We start from the raw sequence: 16,334 nt of genomic DNA on the forward strand, positions 1-16,334 counted from the left end.
AAAATAAATAAATAAATAAATAAATAAATAAATAAATAAATGGTAGGTAGATAGATAGATGGATAGATAGACAATAAAAAATAAAAAAAGAAATGGAATGCAGATAGAGGGGTTGGGGAGAAGGGGAATTGGAGTTGTTGAGCTGGTGCAGTTTCAGTTTGGCAAGAAAAACGTTCTAGAGAACAGTGTGAGTGTGAACGAGGCTACCAACACTTAAAAACAGGTTGAGATGATAAATCTGTATTTATGGACATTTAAACAAAATTTTAAAATTTTAAATTTAAAAAAGCAATACAAATGGCATCGCAGACACTTCTGTGCCATTCTTCAGTTGGGATTGCTGCTGACAGCACGCCTCAGCTTGAAACCAGGAGGCAGATGAGCACTGAAGGCTCCCTACCTGACAGGAGAATCCAGCTGTGCCAGGAGGACAGACGCAGTGCTCTAACAGGTATGCCACCTCTCCCTCAGAGGGCGGCTCTGCAGCCTTCCGGCCAACCTCCATGGAAATGTTGGTGATTCTGTGCCATCATAGTGGAAGAGGGGGAAGAGGGGGAAGAGGAAGCACTGACAGGTTAAGAAACATCTGGAAATACTGCATATGCTATAACATTTTCGTCCAAGCCAGAGAGTTCCTCGCAGCTGAGGGTGGTTTGACTCATGATTATAAACAAAGCGCACTAGCATGTGCAGTCTGTGATCACAGCGATGGTCCATGGCCAGCATGGCGGAACTTGAAGAATACACAACAGAAGGTACATTAGAGCCTCTCCGAGTGCTGGTTTTCCTGGGACTTAATGGGTTTCCTTATGGATTAAATGGGTAGGTGGTCATACCTCCGACATGGTTACAAAACAGAAATGGCTCAGTGGTTAAGAACACTGGTTGTTCTTGCAGAAGACCCGGGTTCGAATCCCAGCACCCATACGGCAGCTAACAACTGTCGATAACTCCAGTTCCAGGGGATCCGATGGCCTCTTCTGTCCTCTGCAGGCATTGCACGATACGGATGCACTTACCTACATGCAGGCAATACACTCACACACAGGCAATACACTCACACACATAAAATAAAAATAATAAATAAAATATTTTTTAAAAAAAGAAATATTGCATCTTTCAAGGGTAGAAAAGAGCTTTTTGCATTTTATTTTCAGCTCAGATCCTACAATGTTGGATTTATTTTTAGCCACATTACCATGCCAGATGGGATAATTTTCACTTCACGCACTCCATTCCATAATTACACTCTGATAGTTTGGATAGAAATGTCTCTAATGGCTCATGTGTTCATAACTTAGTCCTCTAGTGATGGTACTGAAGGAGGTAGGACCTAGTTGGAGGAAGGAGGTCCCTGAGAGCATGCTGTTGATGGAGATAGCTTGCTCCCAGTCTCTGACTCACTTGCTCTCTATTTCTTGGCTACCATGAAGTAAGCAGCATTTGTCTGCCATGATGCTTCTGCCTCACCACAGGCCTGAAAGCAAAGGAGGTGGCTTGACAGGGACTTAAACCTTTGAAACTGTGAGCCAATATGAACCTTTTTTCCCTTTAACTTGTTTCTCTCAGGTGTTTTATCACAACAACAAAAAGTTGACTGACACATATTAATATTTAACAAATTTGGATAAGGAACAGAGATGCACCTATTAGTAAAGATTAGGTAACGGTAGTGAGGGAACAAATCTTTTCAGTTCCATATCAAATAAGGAAATAACTTAAAATTCTAGAAGTTTCCATGTACCTGCTTTGCTGTAGCTCTTGACCATAGGATGCCTTGATGAGGATGTACTCAATATTGCTAAGAACAGACATAAAGTCCAAGTGTGTAACATGTTTTTCAGAAACAGAGTTAAAGTATTTCCAAAACTCCTGTGGGTGAGAAAGATGTCCAATTAAATTTAGAGCACAAATTCTCACAGACATATGGCCTTAAAGAGAACACAGTTCTTTCATAAATGTCTTCAGATACCAGGGCATATCTGTTCTGGGCATATCAATAAGTCTAACTGACAAAGACCTGCTGTAGCCAGCATTGGGGGTGGGGTGGGCCTATCCACCCACAGATACACACTGTCCAAGACAATGCCAGCCAGTGACCATGAAGCAAACACATTCTGAATGAAGGGACACTTTCCACATTCTAACAAGTCCAATGACGTCTGTGCCACTGTATCTATGCAAGTGGAAGCCAGAGTACCAGCGATCTAAGATGCAATCCCCACTAAACCAAGATAAGCCTACTATAGTAACCCCCCTCACCCACGGCAATACACTGCAAGATCCCCAGGGAATGTCTGAAACTTTAGGTAGTAGTACCAACTCCTAATGTGTTTTCCTATAGATACCTACAATACAGTTTAATTTATACATTAGGTACAATGGGGATTGGCAAAATTAATTAATACTAAAACAGAGTAATTATAACAACATGCTGTAATAAAACTGCCAGCATTATTATGCTTCCACTTTGGGGACACTGTCAAGAAAAAAAGATGAACTTAAGCACAAAGAAAGTAACACTGTGACAGATGAACTGATAGCCTAGAACTCTAGGTAACTACTAAGTGACTAGCAGGCCGGTAACTCATACAGGGAGGATACCATACATAAAATGATGAGTCAGGTCCTGGACAGATCAGAGCAGAAAGCTATAAGATTTCATCATAATACTAAGAACAGTACACAATTTAAAACTTACAAATTGTTTCCACTTAATATCTTTGGACCTAAGTTGACCTTGAGTAACTGAAGCTACGGAAAGCAAAACTACAGGGAAGACTACTGTGTGCCTTTCCTGAGGACACGGAATGTGGACAGTCCTTAGAGACCTGGGAAACCCACTGGAGCTGGATCCCAGAGCGTCTTGCTCTGTGTTTTATCAGCAACTCTGAGTTTTCATTACCCTGAGAGCAAAGTTCACATCCTTAGGGAATGGATACGAAAAGGCCACACATCACCTCTTTCATCCCCACTTCTCGATCCTGTCGCACTCCGTTCTCTGGCGCAGGTGCATCCATGTAAATGACATGCTTCCTGGTCCGACCTCCTTTGATAAGAACTTGAGGCTCATAATTGGCGGTGCCAGTGGCATGGGCAGCGTAGAAGGCCACGCTGTACCGCAGTTTGCCACCATAGGCCAGGAGCTAACAAAGGACAAATTCTTTTTATTTCTCTGACACATTCTTGGTTTATAAAGACCTTTCATTAAAAGCCTGTCATTACATAAAAGATGTCATACATGAAACTCCATCCAATGGGTGAAAAGTGTCATCTGGAATTTGCTTCCTTCTATTCTGTTCAGTCTCATTCTATTAAACTGGTTAAAGCTTTTACTTCTGTGATATCAACAAAAGTGGTATCAGAACTAATCAGTGCAGTAATGGTTCTCGTTATCACAGGCTTCTTTGAATCAAAATCATCTATATCTAAAGGAGCCCTGGAGATGGATTTGTTCATTATAAAGATCAAAGTGAGTCTGGCATGGTGCCACAGGTTGGTTATCTCAGGACTTGGGAAACTGAGGCAGGAGGATTAAAAATCCTGGGCTAATATAGTGAGATCAACCTCAAAACACCAGAATGATGATGTAAAATAATAAAGACCCAGGTGAATTCATACAGTATTTATGTAAACAAAAAATGCAATCAAGGCCTTTTGTAACTCTTTTACAGTAGGGTGCCTGCTTGGGAAGCACTTCCTAGGGCAAATCTAGCTCTGAGCTTCCTATGTAGCTGATACTACTACTTACAGAACTGACTTGTTGAATTATTGCTTAAGAAAGAAGAAAACTAACATGAATTATATTGTATAAGACTTTAAAAATTAAAACATTTGAAGATCCAAACATTTGCAAGGGTTTTTAGAAGCTTAGGATATCTCCATCCTCCTTGGAAGAGGAATTTAATTACCATGTTCCCTTTAGTGATGGTCTCACACAAGTAGGACACTGTTTTCAGTTGTGTCTGTCACTTTCTAGAAAGGGAAGCTGGCTCTCGGCCAGTGTGCACCCACCTGGTCTCCCTGGAACTGCTTTGGCAGCCGCCAGTAAAATGGCTCCCCGTGGACATGCTGGCGGACAACCTCAGCGTCCAGCAAGATGTCAGGAGCCTGGAAATGCACTCCTGCGACTGTGCCCTCAAGGTTGCTCTGAGAAACCACACGCAGAAGAGTCTGATGGGAGGCCAGTGTTATCTAGGTCCAGAACAGAGCAAGATGAATTTTGGATTAAGAATAAAGTCATCACAGAGATGGTTCAGTGGGTAACAGCACTTACTGTGCAAACATGAGGCCCATGCTCAAATCCCTAGAAACAGTGTAAAAATCGGGTGGGTGTGACTGCACATGCACTTGTAACCCTAGAGCCATGGAGGGCACAGATGGGGGTACTGCTGGGACTTGCTTGCTGCTAGCCTAATTCTAGGTTCACTGAGAGTCCCTATCTCAAAGGAATACCTAGTGTCCTCCTCTGGTTTCTGCATACACTCACCCCAACACACACACACACACACACACACACACACACACACACACACACACGCGCGATATTCGGTATTAAGCATCTGCATTTGATCTTCATGACTAAAGCCAAGATAGCAAAGACTTTTTCTTTAAGTTGCACATCTGGATAAAGATGAGCTGAAAGTCCCTGTTGCCCTGGGCAACTGTCAATCACAGGAAGGATACCTTTGAGATGTTGCAGTTATCTCTCCTTTCTAAGAAGAGCCTTTGGTGGAGCAGCTGAAGGTCAACCTTCAGCTTGGCTCCATTTACTTCTCTGGAACACAGAAGTGGAACTGGGATCCATGTACCAACCAAATCAGTATCCTAGAATTTCTGATGTTACTAGGGAAACTCTGTAAATCTCTGCTGTCTCCCTATGCCCACCTGACTCCCAAAGGCAAGAGGGGTAACAGAACATTCATAACTGTATATATGTGACTTACTGGAGTCCTCACGTAACCCTCCAACTCTGAGCAGAGCTGTGACAATCCAGAGCAGAAGCAGGGGCTGCACCCTAGGGGGTTGTCGGCATGCAAGGCAAAAGTGCCCACTTGACACTCACTGCATTGGAGGCCCACGACATTCTCCTGATCAAGGCGGGGGGCGGGGGGATGACAGAAATTAATGCCCAGAAAAAAAAAGATGTAATTTCTGTACACATGGAGAGGAAATAAAACACATAAACTCACAAGCCTCACTAAGCTCAGTTTCCTGATACCATGTCTCTAAGCTCTGTGAGCATTAGTTTTCTCAAACACTCAGAGATTCCCAGACATGACTGACTGTCAAAGTTGTCTTTGCAGTTGGAAAAAATAGACTTCCTAATATGACTCTCCTGTCAGGTGGAACACCAGACCAGGTGATGGCAATGTCAGGCCCCACTGTTCTGAATGACTGTCATCAGGAGATATAGGATGGCAAACGCAGAGCTAGGGAAGTTTCCAGGCCCTGGTACGAACATGACTTCTTCCTTGGTCATCACTAATCCTACATCATCGACAAGACAAATCACCCTCAGGCTGACACCTCACCATTGTTGCAAAAAGGATTAGAAAAGGTGCCAATGACCTGGTAACAAAGCATGCTGGGAAAACCACTGGGTAGCTATATGATTACAACTGACACTCAACTCTTACTTTGTAAGAAAATATTGCCCACAATTCCCTTTACTTTGTCTAGCACATATAATAATTACATGACCAAGAGCAAAATTACTTCATAGTTATAAAAATCTCATTTTCCCCAAGCCTTGCTAAATGTTTTAGCTGTTTCTTCAAGATAGACGGGCTACTCCATCCACCGGAACACACATAAGAAAGCAGTGATTTTTCAAAGCAGTTCAATCACCTGACATGTAATAAATGGCAAAACTTCTATTTTAAGAATCTTCCATCATTTTACCAAAGCATATAGAGACTTTAAAGTCAGACATAGGAGTTTGAGGATGTATTTAAAAGCTTGCTGCTAACTTAAATAGACATTAAGTCCAGGCATGGGAAACGAGGAGTGAGGAGGGTCGACCACAAATACCTTGCAGGAGCAGACACCACTTTCCTCTGCACAGCTGCAGAGACCAGGCACCAGGTCACAGGTGTCTGCCAGCGTCCCCCTCAAGTCACAGTCACAAGGCACACAGTCAGGAAACCTTCTGTAACCCAAGGAGCATTGATCGCAGCTCCGCCCACCGAACCCAGTCTTGCATTCGCACTGGCCAGACAGTATATCACACTGAGGACCTGTGGAGCCCACAAGGCTGCAGTTGCAGGCCTGAAAGAGAGAAACAAAACTGATAAAAGGCAGCACTTATGTCCTCAGAAGGTACACAAACTCAGACTCTACTAAGTATGGGACAATAACACAAACAAGCCAAACTCTCACTGTTCCCTCACGGGGCCAGGAGGGCTGCATGGCAGGACATGCACGCAACTTAGTGACATACTTATGCACATTATGTCAAAACTGAATTCAGTTAAATCTAAGAGAGCCAACCAGCTCAGAGAACTTATTTTAGACACCAGGTAATGTCCCCACCACTTTAAAACACAAGCTCAGTGGGGCCTAACCTAAGAAAATTACAGAAAACCAGAGCCCTCACAGGTTTGACTGAATCCCCCAATGAACTGATTTGCAACTCTGCTGGAACACACAGGCCAGAACGTATTTAAAGGGCATTAAATATCTATTCTGATTTTCTAGTGAATTTTACAACTAAGTTCTTGAAGAAAACCCACTGTAAAGCATTTGAAAGATGCCAATCTCATGCATTTCTTCCTGTAATTGTTCTAAGTCCACTATTTAATTATTTAGTGATGGATCACAGCTACATCCCTAGGCTAGTCTAGAACTGGGCTCAAACAATCCTCTTTGCCTCAGCCTCTGGGGTAGCTGGGACCAGCGGAATGCCCCACTACTGCTCCAAGTTATAATGATTTAATTAATTAATTCTTATTTTATGTGTATAAGTGTTTTGCCTGTATGCAAGCACACCATGTGCATTCACTGCCTGTGAAGGCCAGAAGATGGCATCAGGTTCTCCGGAAATGCAGTTATAGAAGGTTGTTAGTTGCCACGTGGGTGCTGGGAACCAAACCCAGGTCTTCTGCAAGAGCAGTCAGGGCTCTTAACCGCTGAGCCATCTCTCCAGTCCTCCAAGATGTACTGCTTTTAAACAAATGCAGTGACACAATTTGATTGCTTAAAACCAAGAGCCTGGATAAAGGGAAATTTGGTCCAGGGGAGGAACTCTGAGGTCAATTGCAGTGGCAGCGCAGCACCCACCTGGCACCCTTGCTCTGGGTCCCGGCCCCAGTACTCCTCCTCACAGTCCTCACATTTCAGGCCCCGAGTATGAGGAGGGCAGAGGCACTCTCCAGATCCTGGGTCACAATTATTCTGCGTATGAGCACAGTCACAGGCTAAAACAAAAAAACCAAGCATCAGTACATATTTAGATGGCTGATGTGATTAGAGGGGTGATGGTTGATAGTACAAGTTATCTCTCTTTTATGACGAACTGGAATCATTAAAAGAGACCTCATGACTCCTGAGACCTCCTCCTAGGTCCTGGAGGTGGCTGCCCCCCGGTGAGGAGAGGCAATCGGAGGATGAGAAGTGGAACAAAGAGACCCCCCAATGGCTGGAAGAACAGATGGCACTCACATCACTGAGATCTCACTTCGCTGAGATCTTACGTCACTGAGATCTTATTATCTGCCCACTGTTGTGTTAAGGATATGGCCCCCAACCCTTACAGTAGCCCCTAGATGCAGGCCACTATTAAGGCCTTGTTTTACAGATAAGGAAACTAAGGCTAAGCGAGGTTAGTAATTAACCTAAGCTCAGACAGCTAGAGTGTGGCAGAGCCAGAACCAAAGTGCACGCTTATAACCTGAATTACAAACAGAAAACAGGTATGAAGCCCCACTATGAAGAAAAGCAAAGGAACTTCACAGAAGTTAATCTGCTGTCAATGAAGGTGAGAGGGACGTCTGACAAGAAACGGCTAAGGAACTCGAGAACTTACGTGTACAACCACCATCCTGATATGCATAGAAGCCGCGTAAACACCTGTCGCACCTTTTCCCAGCTACACCTGGTACACAGTGACACTGGCCTTCATCTGTGCAGTTGTCTGACATGGAGCCCGCTGCACTACAGTTACAGGGCACACAGCCAAGCCCTGTGTCCAACCCGTAGTAGCCAGGCTATATCACAAGAAGGAAAAGAAGTGGGTTAATAGCCAATACACACAATGGAGTGTTTTCCAAGTCACACATAAGATGTTCCACAGAATCATCAGGTGTTCACACCTCTGTTCCTTAGCACACTGTGTTCTCTAAACAGGGAAGCACAGCACGGACCAGCCATGCCTATGGAGTAAGCTCTTCCCCACTGTCATAAATTCAAGTTCCTACGACCCCAGCCTGAGGTGTCAATTACACATCACCAGCAAGTACTTGAATGGCAGGCAGTGACCAGTAAGCATCTTACCAGGCACTGGTCACACTGCTGTCCTGTCACATAAAGTTTGCAGTCACAGAGTCCAGTCTCCAGATGGCACACACCAGAATGGGAGCCGTTTTCATGGCAGTCACAGGCTAGGACATGCAAGACGTATTAATGATTAGTTTCGACTATGGTTATGGTAAAATCCTTTTAATTCCCAAAGGGAAAAAAATTAAAAGTTCAGTGCACCAGATCATGGAACTAGTCTGCTTCATAAATAACTGAAAGTCCAGCCAGTTTGCCAAGCAACCACAGCACCAGGAATGGTGACCCTGGGGCTGGAGGCTTTGTTACCTGAGAGAAGGCCTGGAATCAGCCTCTTGTCTAAGCTCACCTTGAACAAGAATCTGGCTTCTCTCTGGCCTTTCATTTCACCACAGCTTTGCATGAAATCCATGGAAATGAAGCCCTGTGGCCTTAGTCGTGAAAATGAACTTTCTCCCTTATCCCATAGCTTGACTGTATATGTGACACCTGATGGTTCAGCACACACCCATTCTTATCTGTGCCCCATCAGGTAAGACACAGACAGGTGTACACACACACCACACACACACACTTCCCCTTACTTACTAAGTCTATCTCCCTCAGCTCTTGCTTTGTGGCCCCTCCTTGCCTCTTGTCTGCTCAGGGGTCAAAGTTTCTAAACACCTCACGTGTTAAATTCAGTGAGCAGATTTCAGTATTCGTCTTAATGGATCTTTCTACTGAATTTGATCCGCTGACTTCTCAATCCCTGTCGTTTCAATCAAGGTGTTCATATTGCTGAATCAGGTTGAGGGGCCCAGGGCTATAAAACATTTTTAATCTCTTAACCTATGGTTCTAGAATATTTTTTTCTGGATCTTTGGTGCCCCCTTATGTCTTTATGTTGTAATGTCACAGTAAGACTAACATTTACAAAAAATTATTGAAATACAAAACTGCCATTTTGATTCACTCACTCCATCTTTAAGTCTGTGCCAAAATAAAAATTCAGAAAAATTTGAGGGCTGCAGCATCATCCCCAGAGCTAGGCCCTCTGAGGCCTATGAAAACAACTTAGCAAGTAGTTCTACATGGTCCTTCATTTCAAGGCTCCAAACAGGACTTAGCAAATCACTGTGGGGTGGGAGGGGCCTGGGCAGGGGATGGGGTGAGGTCAGGTAGTTCAAGTGCAGACCACTAGGACTTTCCACCACCATGCTGTAGCAGTTTCGGGGTCGGAGCCTCACCCTTTTTCATTTTACCGTTGAAGTCCCACCTGCCTCTGGCAACCTCACAGCATCCCTCTCAGTATGTAGTGGCTTTAAGTACTGCTTTCCCCTCATTTCAGCCACCAGCAGCAAAGCCAGAACTTGGTAAGAAAACCTCAGTCCTGCAATGGAACGGTAGGAGCTTCCTGGATCTCTGACCTTCACAAATAATCAAGTCACTGTAGAGTACAAGGGAGGACCTGGGTGTCAGGGGTGTATCTGTCTGATCAACAGGAGACCCATCATTAGTTCACAAGCTACATTCAAGATAAAGGCTCTTCCAGGCTGAGTCCTTTTGACACATGTAAGGAGATGGAGATTCATATGGTCACATATAATAACCTTGACCTCACAGATCACGCACTCACCACGGCAATTTTTGGCAGTCACGGCGTCCCCATAGAACCCATCTGCACACCTTTCACAGTGGGCACCATCTGTGTTCCTCAAGCATTTCAGGCACTCCCCGGTGACAGAGTCACAGTGGCCAGCCTCGAATGGATCAACATTGCCACTGCAGTTACATGGTAGACAGGATCCCCCTGGCACTGTTGGGTTTCCATAGTAACCATCTGCACATCTATATCCAACATGGAAAGCAGGATCAAATAAATGCAATTACTCAAGACATTAGCCCACTAGCCAGGGACTCTCCGGGTGGCTACTAAATCACACTGGGTCTTTTCTGTAAGATTTACTATGGAAAAGAACTGCATCCCCATTCAAGCATTCACAGGTCTTCCTCACCTATTGTGAGATGGGAGCAGATCCAAAATAAGTCATAAATCCAGTGGATAGGCACCATGTCCTGAGCCAATTCTGGCCTACCCCTGACCACTCACAATGTCACCCTGCTCTTGACAGGCTGAGCCAGAGCCAGGCACCAAGACTTACGTGTGGGAAAGGACAATACTGGCTTTCAGGTGCCAGAAGATGACTATTAAATCAAGCCACTTACCACAGTGACTGTTGTCTGAACAACTGAATGCTCAGACATGTGAGAACGGTAACTACTGACTCCTCTTCCCTACTGTCCTTGATGTGAACTCTGATGAGCTCCGGGGGATAGAACACTGCTCTCAGTGGATATGCTGGCTTTCTTTATGAGCTCATGAAATAATAATGCTCCAAAACTTCAAGACCACATTTTACATATATGAAGAGTTTCATCACTATACATTGTATACATACATTGAATTATCACATCATTCCTACAGGGCCTAGGCTATTACCATGCGTCAATTAACACTGAAACAACTGTAAATGTTTAAAACTAAAACATAGCATTTACACTGAATTTTAAAAAATGGCACTAATGCTGTTTGGTGAAACCGGGGGACACAGAGTGAATACCTCTCACACCAGGCTCCCGAGTAGCCCAGAGCACACCGGTCACAGATCACTTCCTCTCTGTCAGTGAGGTGGCAGGTAGGGCTGAAACTGTTAAAAAATTTTGAAATAAATGTGATTTTCCAGTGGATATTGCCAATTTCTAAACCTTTTAAATGGTTATTTTCTTCTACTCCTGCCCTAACCAACTCTCAACAGGTTATCAGTCTTCAGCCCAGAATTCAAGGCTCTGCCACAGCACACACCTTCCAAGTCCCCTTTGCCCATGGTCCACTGCCCCTGCTCCTCTGTCCCTCAGCCCACAATGTGCTTGAGTTTCCCCATCTTTGCCTGTGTTAACTGGTTCATCCTCATTACCGAGCTCAACCTTGCTTCCTCCAAGAAGCCTGCTTGGATGATGTGGGGTATTTCAGCCTCTTCTTTCTCCTAGAGGTCTCCAGTTTGATCTTCCAAACTCCCAAGTTTGCTTTCCCCTAGTGCTTGCTGAAGTACTAGAACAGTCTGAATAGGGAAGGCTGACAGTACCACACATTTCATTGTGAGTAATCCTGCACAGTCTCTACTGTCACCCAGGTATGGTTTGAATGTGCGCCTCAAAGTTTCAAGTGCAGAAAGTTTGGTTCATACTGTGACAACATTGTGAGCTACTAGGTAGATCATGGGAGGCACTGCCTTTGGAAGGGACTGAGGCACTTATGATGGAATCAAATTAATTCTCAAGAGACTGAGTTGTTATAGAAGAGTGAGCCCAGTCCTTGAACTTCTTTCTGGCTTCCTGCGTTGGGATGTGATCTCTTCCTCTCATACATGGTCTATCATTGTGGTGGTATCATCACCTCAGTAGAGACTGGCATCATGCCCCTGAACCTCCAGAATGATGAGCTATACAAACGTGCTTTCTTCCTGAGTTACCCAGCTTCCAGAACTTCAGAATGGTAACAGAACTGTTGAACACAGCATGTTTTTATAGTCTAGAGTTTCAAAGAATAATCCCTGTGGAGGGAATCCATTGGCAGTAGGTAGAGGAAGAGTTCCAGTGGTTAAATGAGAGGAGAGAAGAGAGAGAGAGAGAGAGAGAGAGAGAGAGAGAGAGAGAATATGAGAGGGGAGGGGATGATTTCAAACTATGGGCCTGCAGGAGTCATATGACCCAGCATGGTATACAAGGCCCTGCTGAGAAGACTTCCTCCTATCTCCTGCTTTGTGCTACAGGACTACTTGCAATTCCTCAAGCAGGGTATGTGTGTGTGTGTGTGTGTGTGTGTATGTTTATCAGGCCATGCCTTGGTACACATGGGTCCCCTGATCGTCAAACCCCTTTCTCCTTCATAGCTGAGAGCAGTGCTTCTCCACATTCATCCCTGGACCCACCCCAGGCAGGCTCAGCTGTTCTCTCCTCCCCCACTGCCTGGTGAACTGGTCTCCACTGAAGTCTGGAGCACACTATGCTCCCAGGCTAGTAGCCGGGGATGAACAGCTTCCTATTCAAGTCATCACTCTGACATCCCTTACACAGCAGGCATGCAATACATACTTGATGACTGAATTCATGTAGCCTCGTATTTTCATAATTTGATCAAAAGTCATTAACCCCAAGGACAATGTTTTATTCATTGATGCACTGTCCTGACAACCAAATGTATTCTTGTGAAAGAAAGATGGCAGACATCAGTCCAAGAAGAGGAAAGTATGTGTGCATCCTTGGTACCAAACACCTTTCCTTGTGTACTTCAATACACCAGACTTTTAATAAGAAAATAATTCTACCCTCATCTCTAATCTTAATCAACTGTAACTGGGCAATATTCACACTCATGACACAATCTTGCTTTGGAGACATCAGAACACACCTCAATGGGAATCTGGCCACACCAGACAGGAGCTGCTGGTGAAGGCTGAGGCTTACTTGTTGGAGTCAATGGATAGTGGGCAGGCGCAGGGATGGCAGTCCTCTGGAGTCCCATGTGAAGGTGTCCCGTAGAAGCCAGGCAGGCACTGCTCACAGTGGTCCCCCATGGTGTTGTGTGCACACGCCTAGGGCATATGCATGAACAGATGAATCAACTTCCTTAAAGGATTTTCCTTTTCCTTCCTTTAAGGATTTTCAGATTCATTTACAAACAAGCTGGAGTTCAAGTTAAAAACAAAAGGCTAGCCTGAGCCTTTTAACGGCGGAGCTATTCCTCCAGCTCTCGTCAAGAAATCTCAATGGACTCTGATATGAACCTTTGAAATTTGCCCTGTTCTGACTTTTTTCCGGTTCCCTGTCTAGAACTTGTAATGCTAACTACTCCTGCCTTTACTTCTCCTTCATATCTCCTATTCACCAGTCAAAGGACTTTCTTTTCTCCCTAAAGATAAGAGTTATGCGATTTTGGAGTCTTTTAGATAGACCCACTGAAGGAGTACCCCAACTGCCTCACCCTGCGTCCCTGTTCAGCATGGAAGTCCCGATTCCTTATTGGCAATTTGGGTAACCTCTTCAGAGGATGGTGTGAGAAGGAGGTAGGAATTGGCTAGGCAGTTAGGGCAAAAAGACCCCAAGGAAAAGTAGTTTCTTGGCTAAAAGTCAAAATGTCTTTGGGCCTCTTACCAACATACTCTGCTCCAAAGTACAAAAATGTCAAAAGTATTTGGGAGCTCTTATCTAATCCCTAAAAGATTTTAGGGTTATTTCTTCAGAGGGGGGAATGTTAGAGTAGCAAAAGCAAAACAAAGAAAGAAAGGAAGGAAGGAGGGAGGGAGGGAGGGAGGGAAGGAAGGAAGGAAGGAAATTTGGGAGCTCTTATCTAATCCTTAAAAGATTTTAGGGTTAGCTCTTCAGAGGGGAAAATGTTAGAGTAGCAAAAGCCCCATAAATAAAGAAGAAAGAGTACATGAAGTTGTCAGAAAAAAGTGATGGGGAGATATAGGAGGTGTTGGATGGGAGGGAGTGGGCACGGATTTGATCAAAACACCTTATAAGCATGTATAAAATTCTCAATAAATGTTTTTTAAAAGTTAAAAACGAAAGAAATTTTACAAAAGGCTAAATACTAAAACACACATGAACTCCAAGTTATAGTAGAAAAGTCTGTTTCCAGATTGATGTTTTATAAAGACTGTTTTTAATTTTGTGTATATGGGGGGGTATAGGCACATGTGGGGGGGGGCAGTGCCTGTGAAGGCCAGAAGAGGCTGTCAGGTCCCTTGGAGCTGGAGTTACTGCAGTTGTGAACTGCCTGACTGTGGATGCTAGGAACCAAACTAAGGTCCTCTAAAAGAGCAGTACATATCCTTAACTGCCAAGATATCACTCTATCCTCAAGATTGAATTTTTTAAAAATATAACTTGTATAAGGCTGTAGAAATGTTCCAGATTAAAGAACCCTAAAGAGATGTGACAATATAATGCAGTCCCTGACCTCCACAGATGGTCAGGAAAAACTGTACAGTGGGCCAGTGGGTGAATGGATGGCAGGTTAGAAAAAGGAAAGTGTTAAGGTTAAACTTATCTGAGGTGAGGAGTGCACCAGAGCTGCATAGGAACAAACACACTGGAGTATGTAAGGATGAGGGGCCATAGTGGATGCAGTGTGCTCCCCAATTTAATCCAAGACCTGGTTAAACAGATACATAGACGCACAGAGAGACAGATGATGAGGGAGATAATGACAGGGGATGTGGGTAAATAATGTAGGCATCATGACTTCTATTCTTATACATTTGGGGTAAAATAAAATTATTTCAAAATACAAGGTTTTAAAAACTAGGTGATAAAACTATAAACCCACAAAGTCTGGAAATCCAGCAAACTCTAAGTCAGATAAGCAAAACAAAGAAACAAAAATTTACACTAAAGGTACATAGTCAAATAGTTCAAAACCAGGGCCCAAATAAATGTTCGGGAGTAGACAGAAAAAGGAATGGCAGAACACCGGACCGCGTGCCCCTTCTCATTAGAAACAAGGTAAGCCCGAGCCAACGGGACAAGTCTAAAGTGCTGAAGAAAATCTGAGAACATTCCAAAACTGGAGGCAAAATTAAGTCTTTTCCAGATAAACAAAAGACAATTTGCCAACCAGCAGACCCGAGTGGAGAAAGCTAAAAAAGCTGTTCAGGCTGTAAAGTATGGTGCATGTGGACTATGATTTATCAGAAATACCCTGACCTGGAGAGTTCGGATCGTTTTTAGGTTCTGAAGCATGTCCATGTACATAATGAGGCATCCTGGAGAGCGGACCCAAACATAAACACAAACTTCATCTATATTTCATGTATGCCTTACACACATAGCTTGTGAATCTGTCTTATATAATATTTTAATAACTTTGTGCATGAAATAGAGAGTTTCATGGTATAGAATTCTCCTCTTGTGAGTAAGAGATGAACAGCAAGGATAAAGTGGGAGGGTCAGGGACAGAGCAGTGCCAATTGCCTTCACAGGCACAGGCTTCAAGGAGATGCTGTGTGTATTCCATACGGCTTCCCTGAGTTCCCCTTTCCTTGGTTTTTCATAGGTGCCCACCCTGCACTGACTGCCATCTGAGCTTCCTAGCGCCTCTCCTCACCCTGCCTCCAAGTTTGCACAGGTACAGCTTCTTTTCTTGGTGGTGTCCCTCTGAGTCACACATTTTATATGTTCCTGTCACTTCCATCCACCAAGTCAAACAGGATTTTCATCTCTGAACTACATACTTGCTGTAATGCCCGATGTTGATAACTTTCCCTACTTTAGCTTGGTGCTATAAACACAGAGTACTGCATCTACTTTATAGCAGGGTTTCACCAGTTTTATTTAGGTAAGTTATCCTAGGACAGAGCTTCTTAACTCAAATGTGGACACAAACCACCTGATGATGCATAGATTTGGATTCTGGGTCTGGAGACGGGCCTGAGCCTGCATTTCTAATGAGCTCCCAAGCAATACCCTTGTTGCTGGCCCTCAGACAACCATTGGGGAAGCAAGTCTCAGGCCTTGCTACATTTCCCATCCCCCACATGACCTTTTTTAGTTTAGTATGAATCCAAATTCATTAAGAAATGCAATGAGCCTAAATGGCTACATATTTGAGCTAAAATCACTGTGCAAAATAAATTTAACTTCATTTTAAAAATACTGGATTATGCTCATCTGTAACATGTCTGTGCAATATTGACTTTGATAGAAGGAATGGATTGGATTTTCTCTCTCTTTGGGTAAACTGTCAAGCAATTCTTCATGTGTCAATATTTCTCATGAGGGGGCCATGTCCCTGTTGG

General features: G+C 43.9%; 1 protein-coding gene across 3 annotated transcripts in view; it reads right to left on the reverse strand.

Moving 5' to 3' along the window:
* The window catches only part of Lama1 (laminin subunit alpha 1), a 150,818-nt gene that overhangs the window by 48,573 nt on the left and 85,911 nt on the right, over positions 1-16,334 (reverse strand). For all 3 annotated transcript variants that reach the window (XR_003849788.1, XM_029564302.1, XM_008834653.2), the window contains exons 17-28: positions 13,000-13,127; positions 11,097-11,183; positions 10,112-10,323; positions 8,494-8,600; positions 8,027-8,207; positions 7,282-7,418; positions 6,034-6,270; positions 4,947-5,090; positions 4,015-4,194; positions 2,961-3,146; positions 1,745-1,872; positions 401-521 (exon numbers count right to left, since the gene is read on the reverse strand). Coding sequence is in view for 2 of the 3 variants with exons in the window: in XM_029564302.1 (XP_029420162.1) it covers positions 401-521; positions 1,745-1,872; positions 2,961-3,146; positions 4,015-4,194; positions 4,947-5,090; positions 6,034-6,270; positions 7,282-7,418; positions 8,027-8,207; positions 8,494-8,600; positions 10,112-10,323; positions 11,097-11,183; positions 13,000-13,127 (1,848 nt within the window). In the remaining variant the exon portion in view is untranslated. The remainder of the gene's footprint in view (positions 1-400; positions 522-1,744; positions 1,873-2,960; positions 3,147-4,014; positions 4,195-4,946; positions 5,091-6,033; positions 6,271-7,281; positions 7,419-8,026; positions 8,208-8,493; positions 8,601-10,111; positions 10,324-11,096; positions 11,184-12,999; positions 13,128-16,334) is intronic.

The sequence above is a fragment of the Nannospalax galili genome, unplaced genomic scaffold (assembly GCF_000622305.1).
Source record: "Nannospalax galili isolate Female #2095 unplaced genomic scaffold, S.galili_v1.0 scaffold155, whole genome shotgun sequence".
Taxonomy (NCBI): Eukaryota; Metazoa; Chordata; class Mammalia; order Rodentia; family Spalacidae; genus Nannospalax; species Nannospalax galili.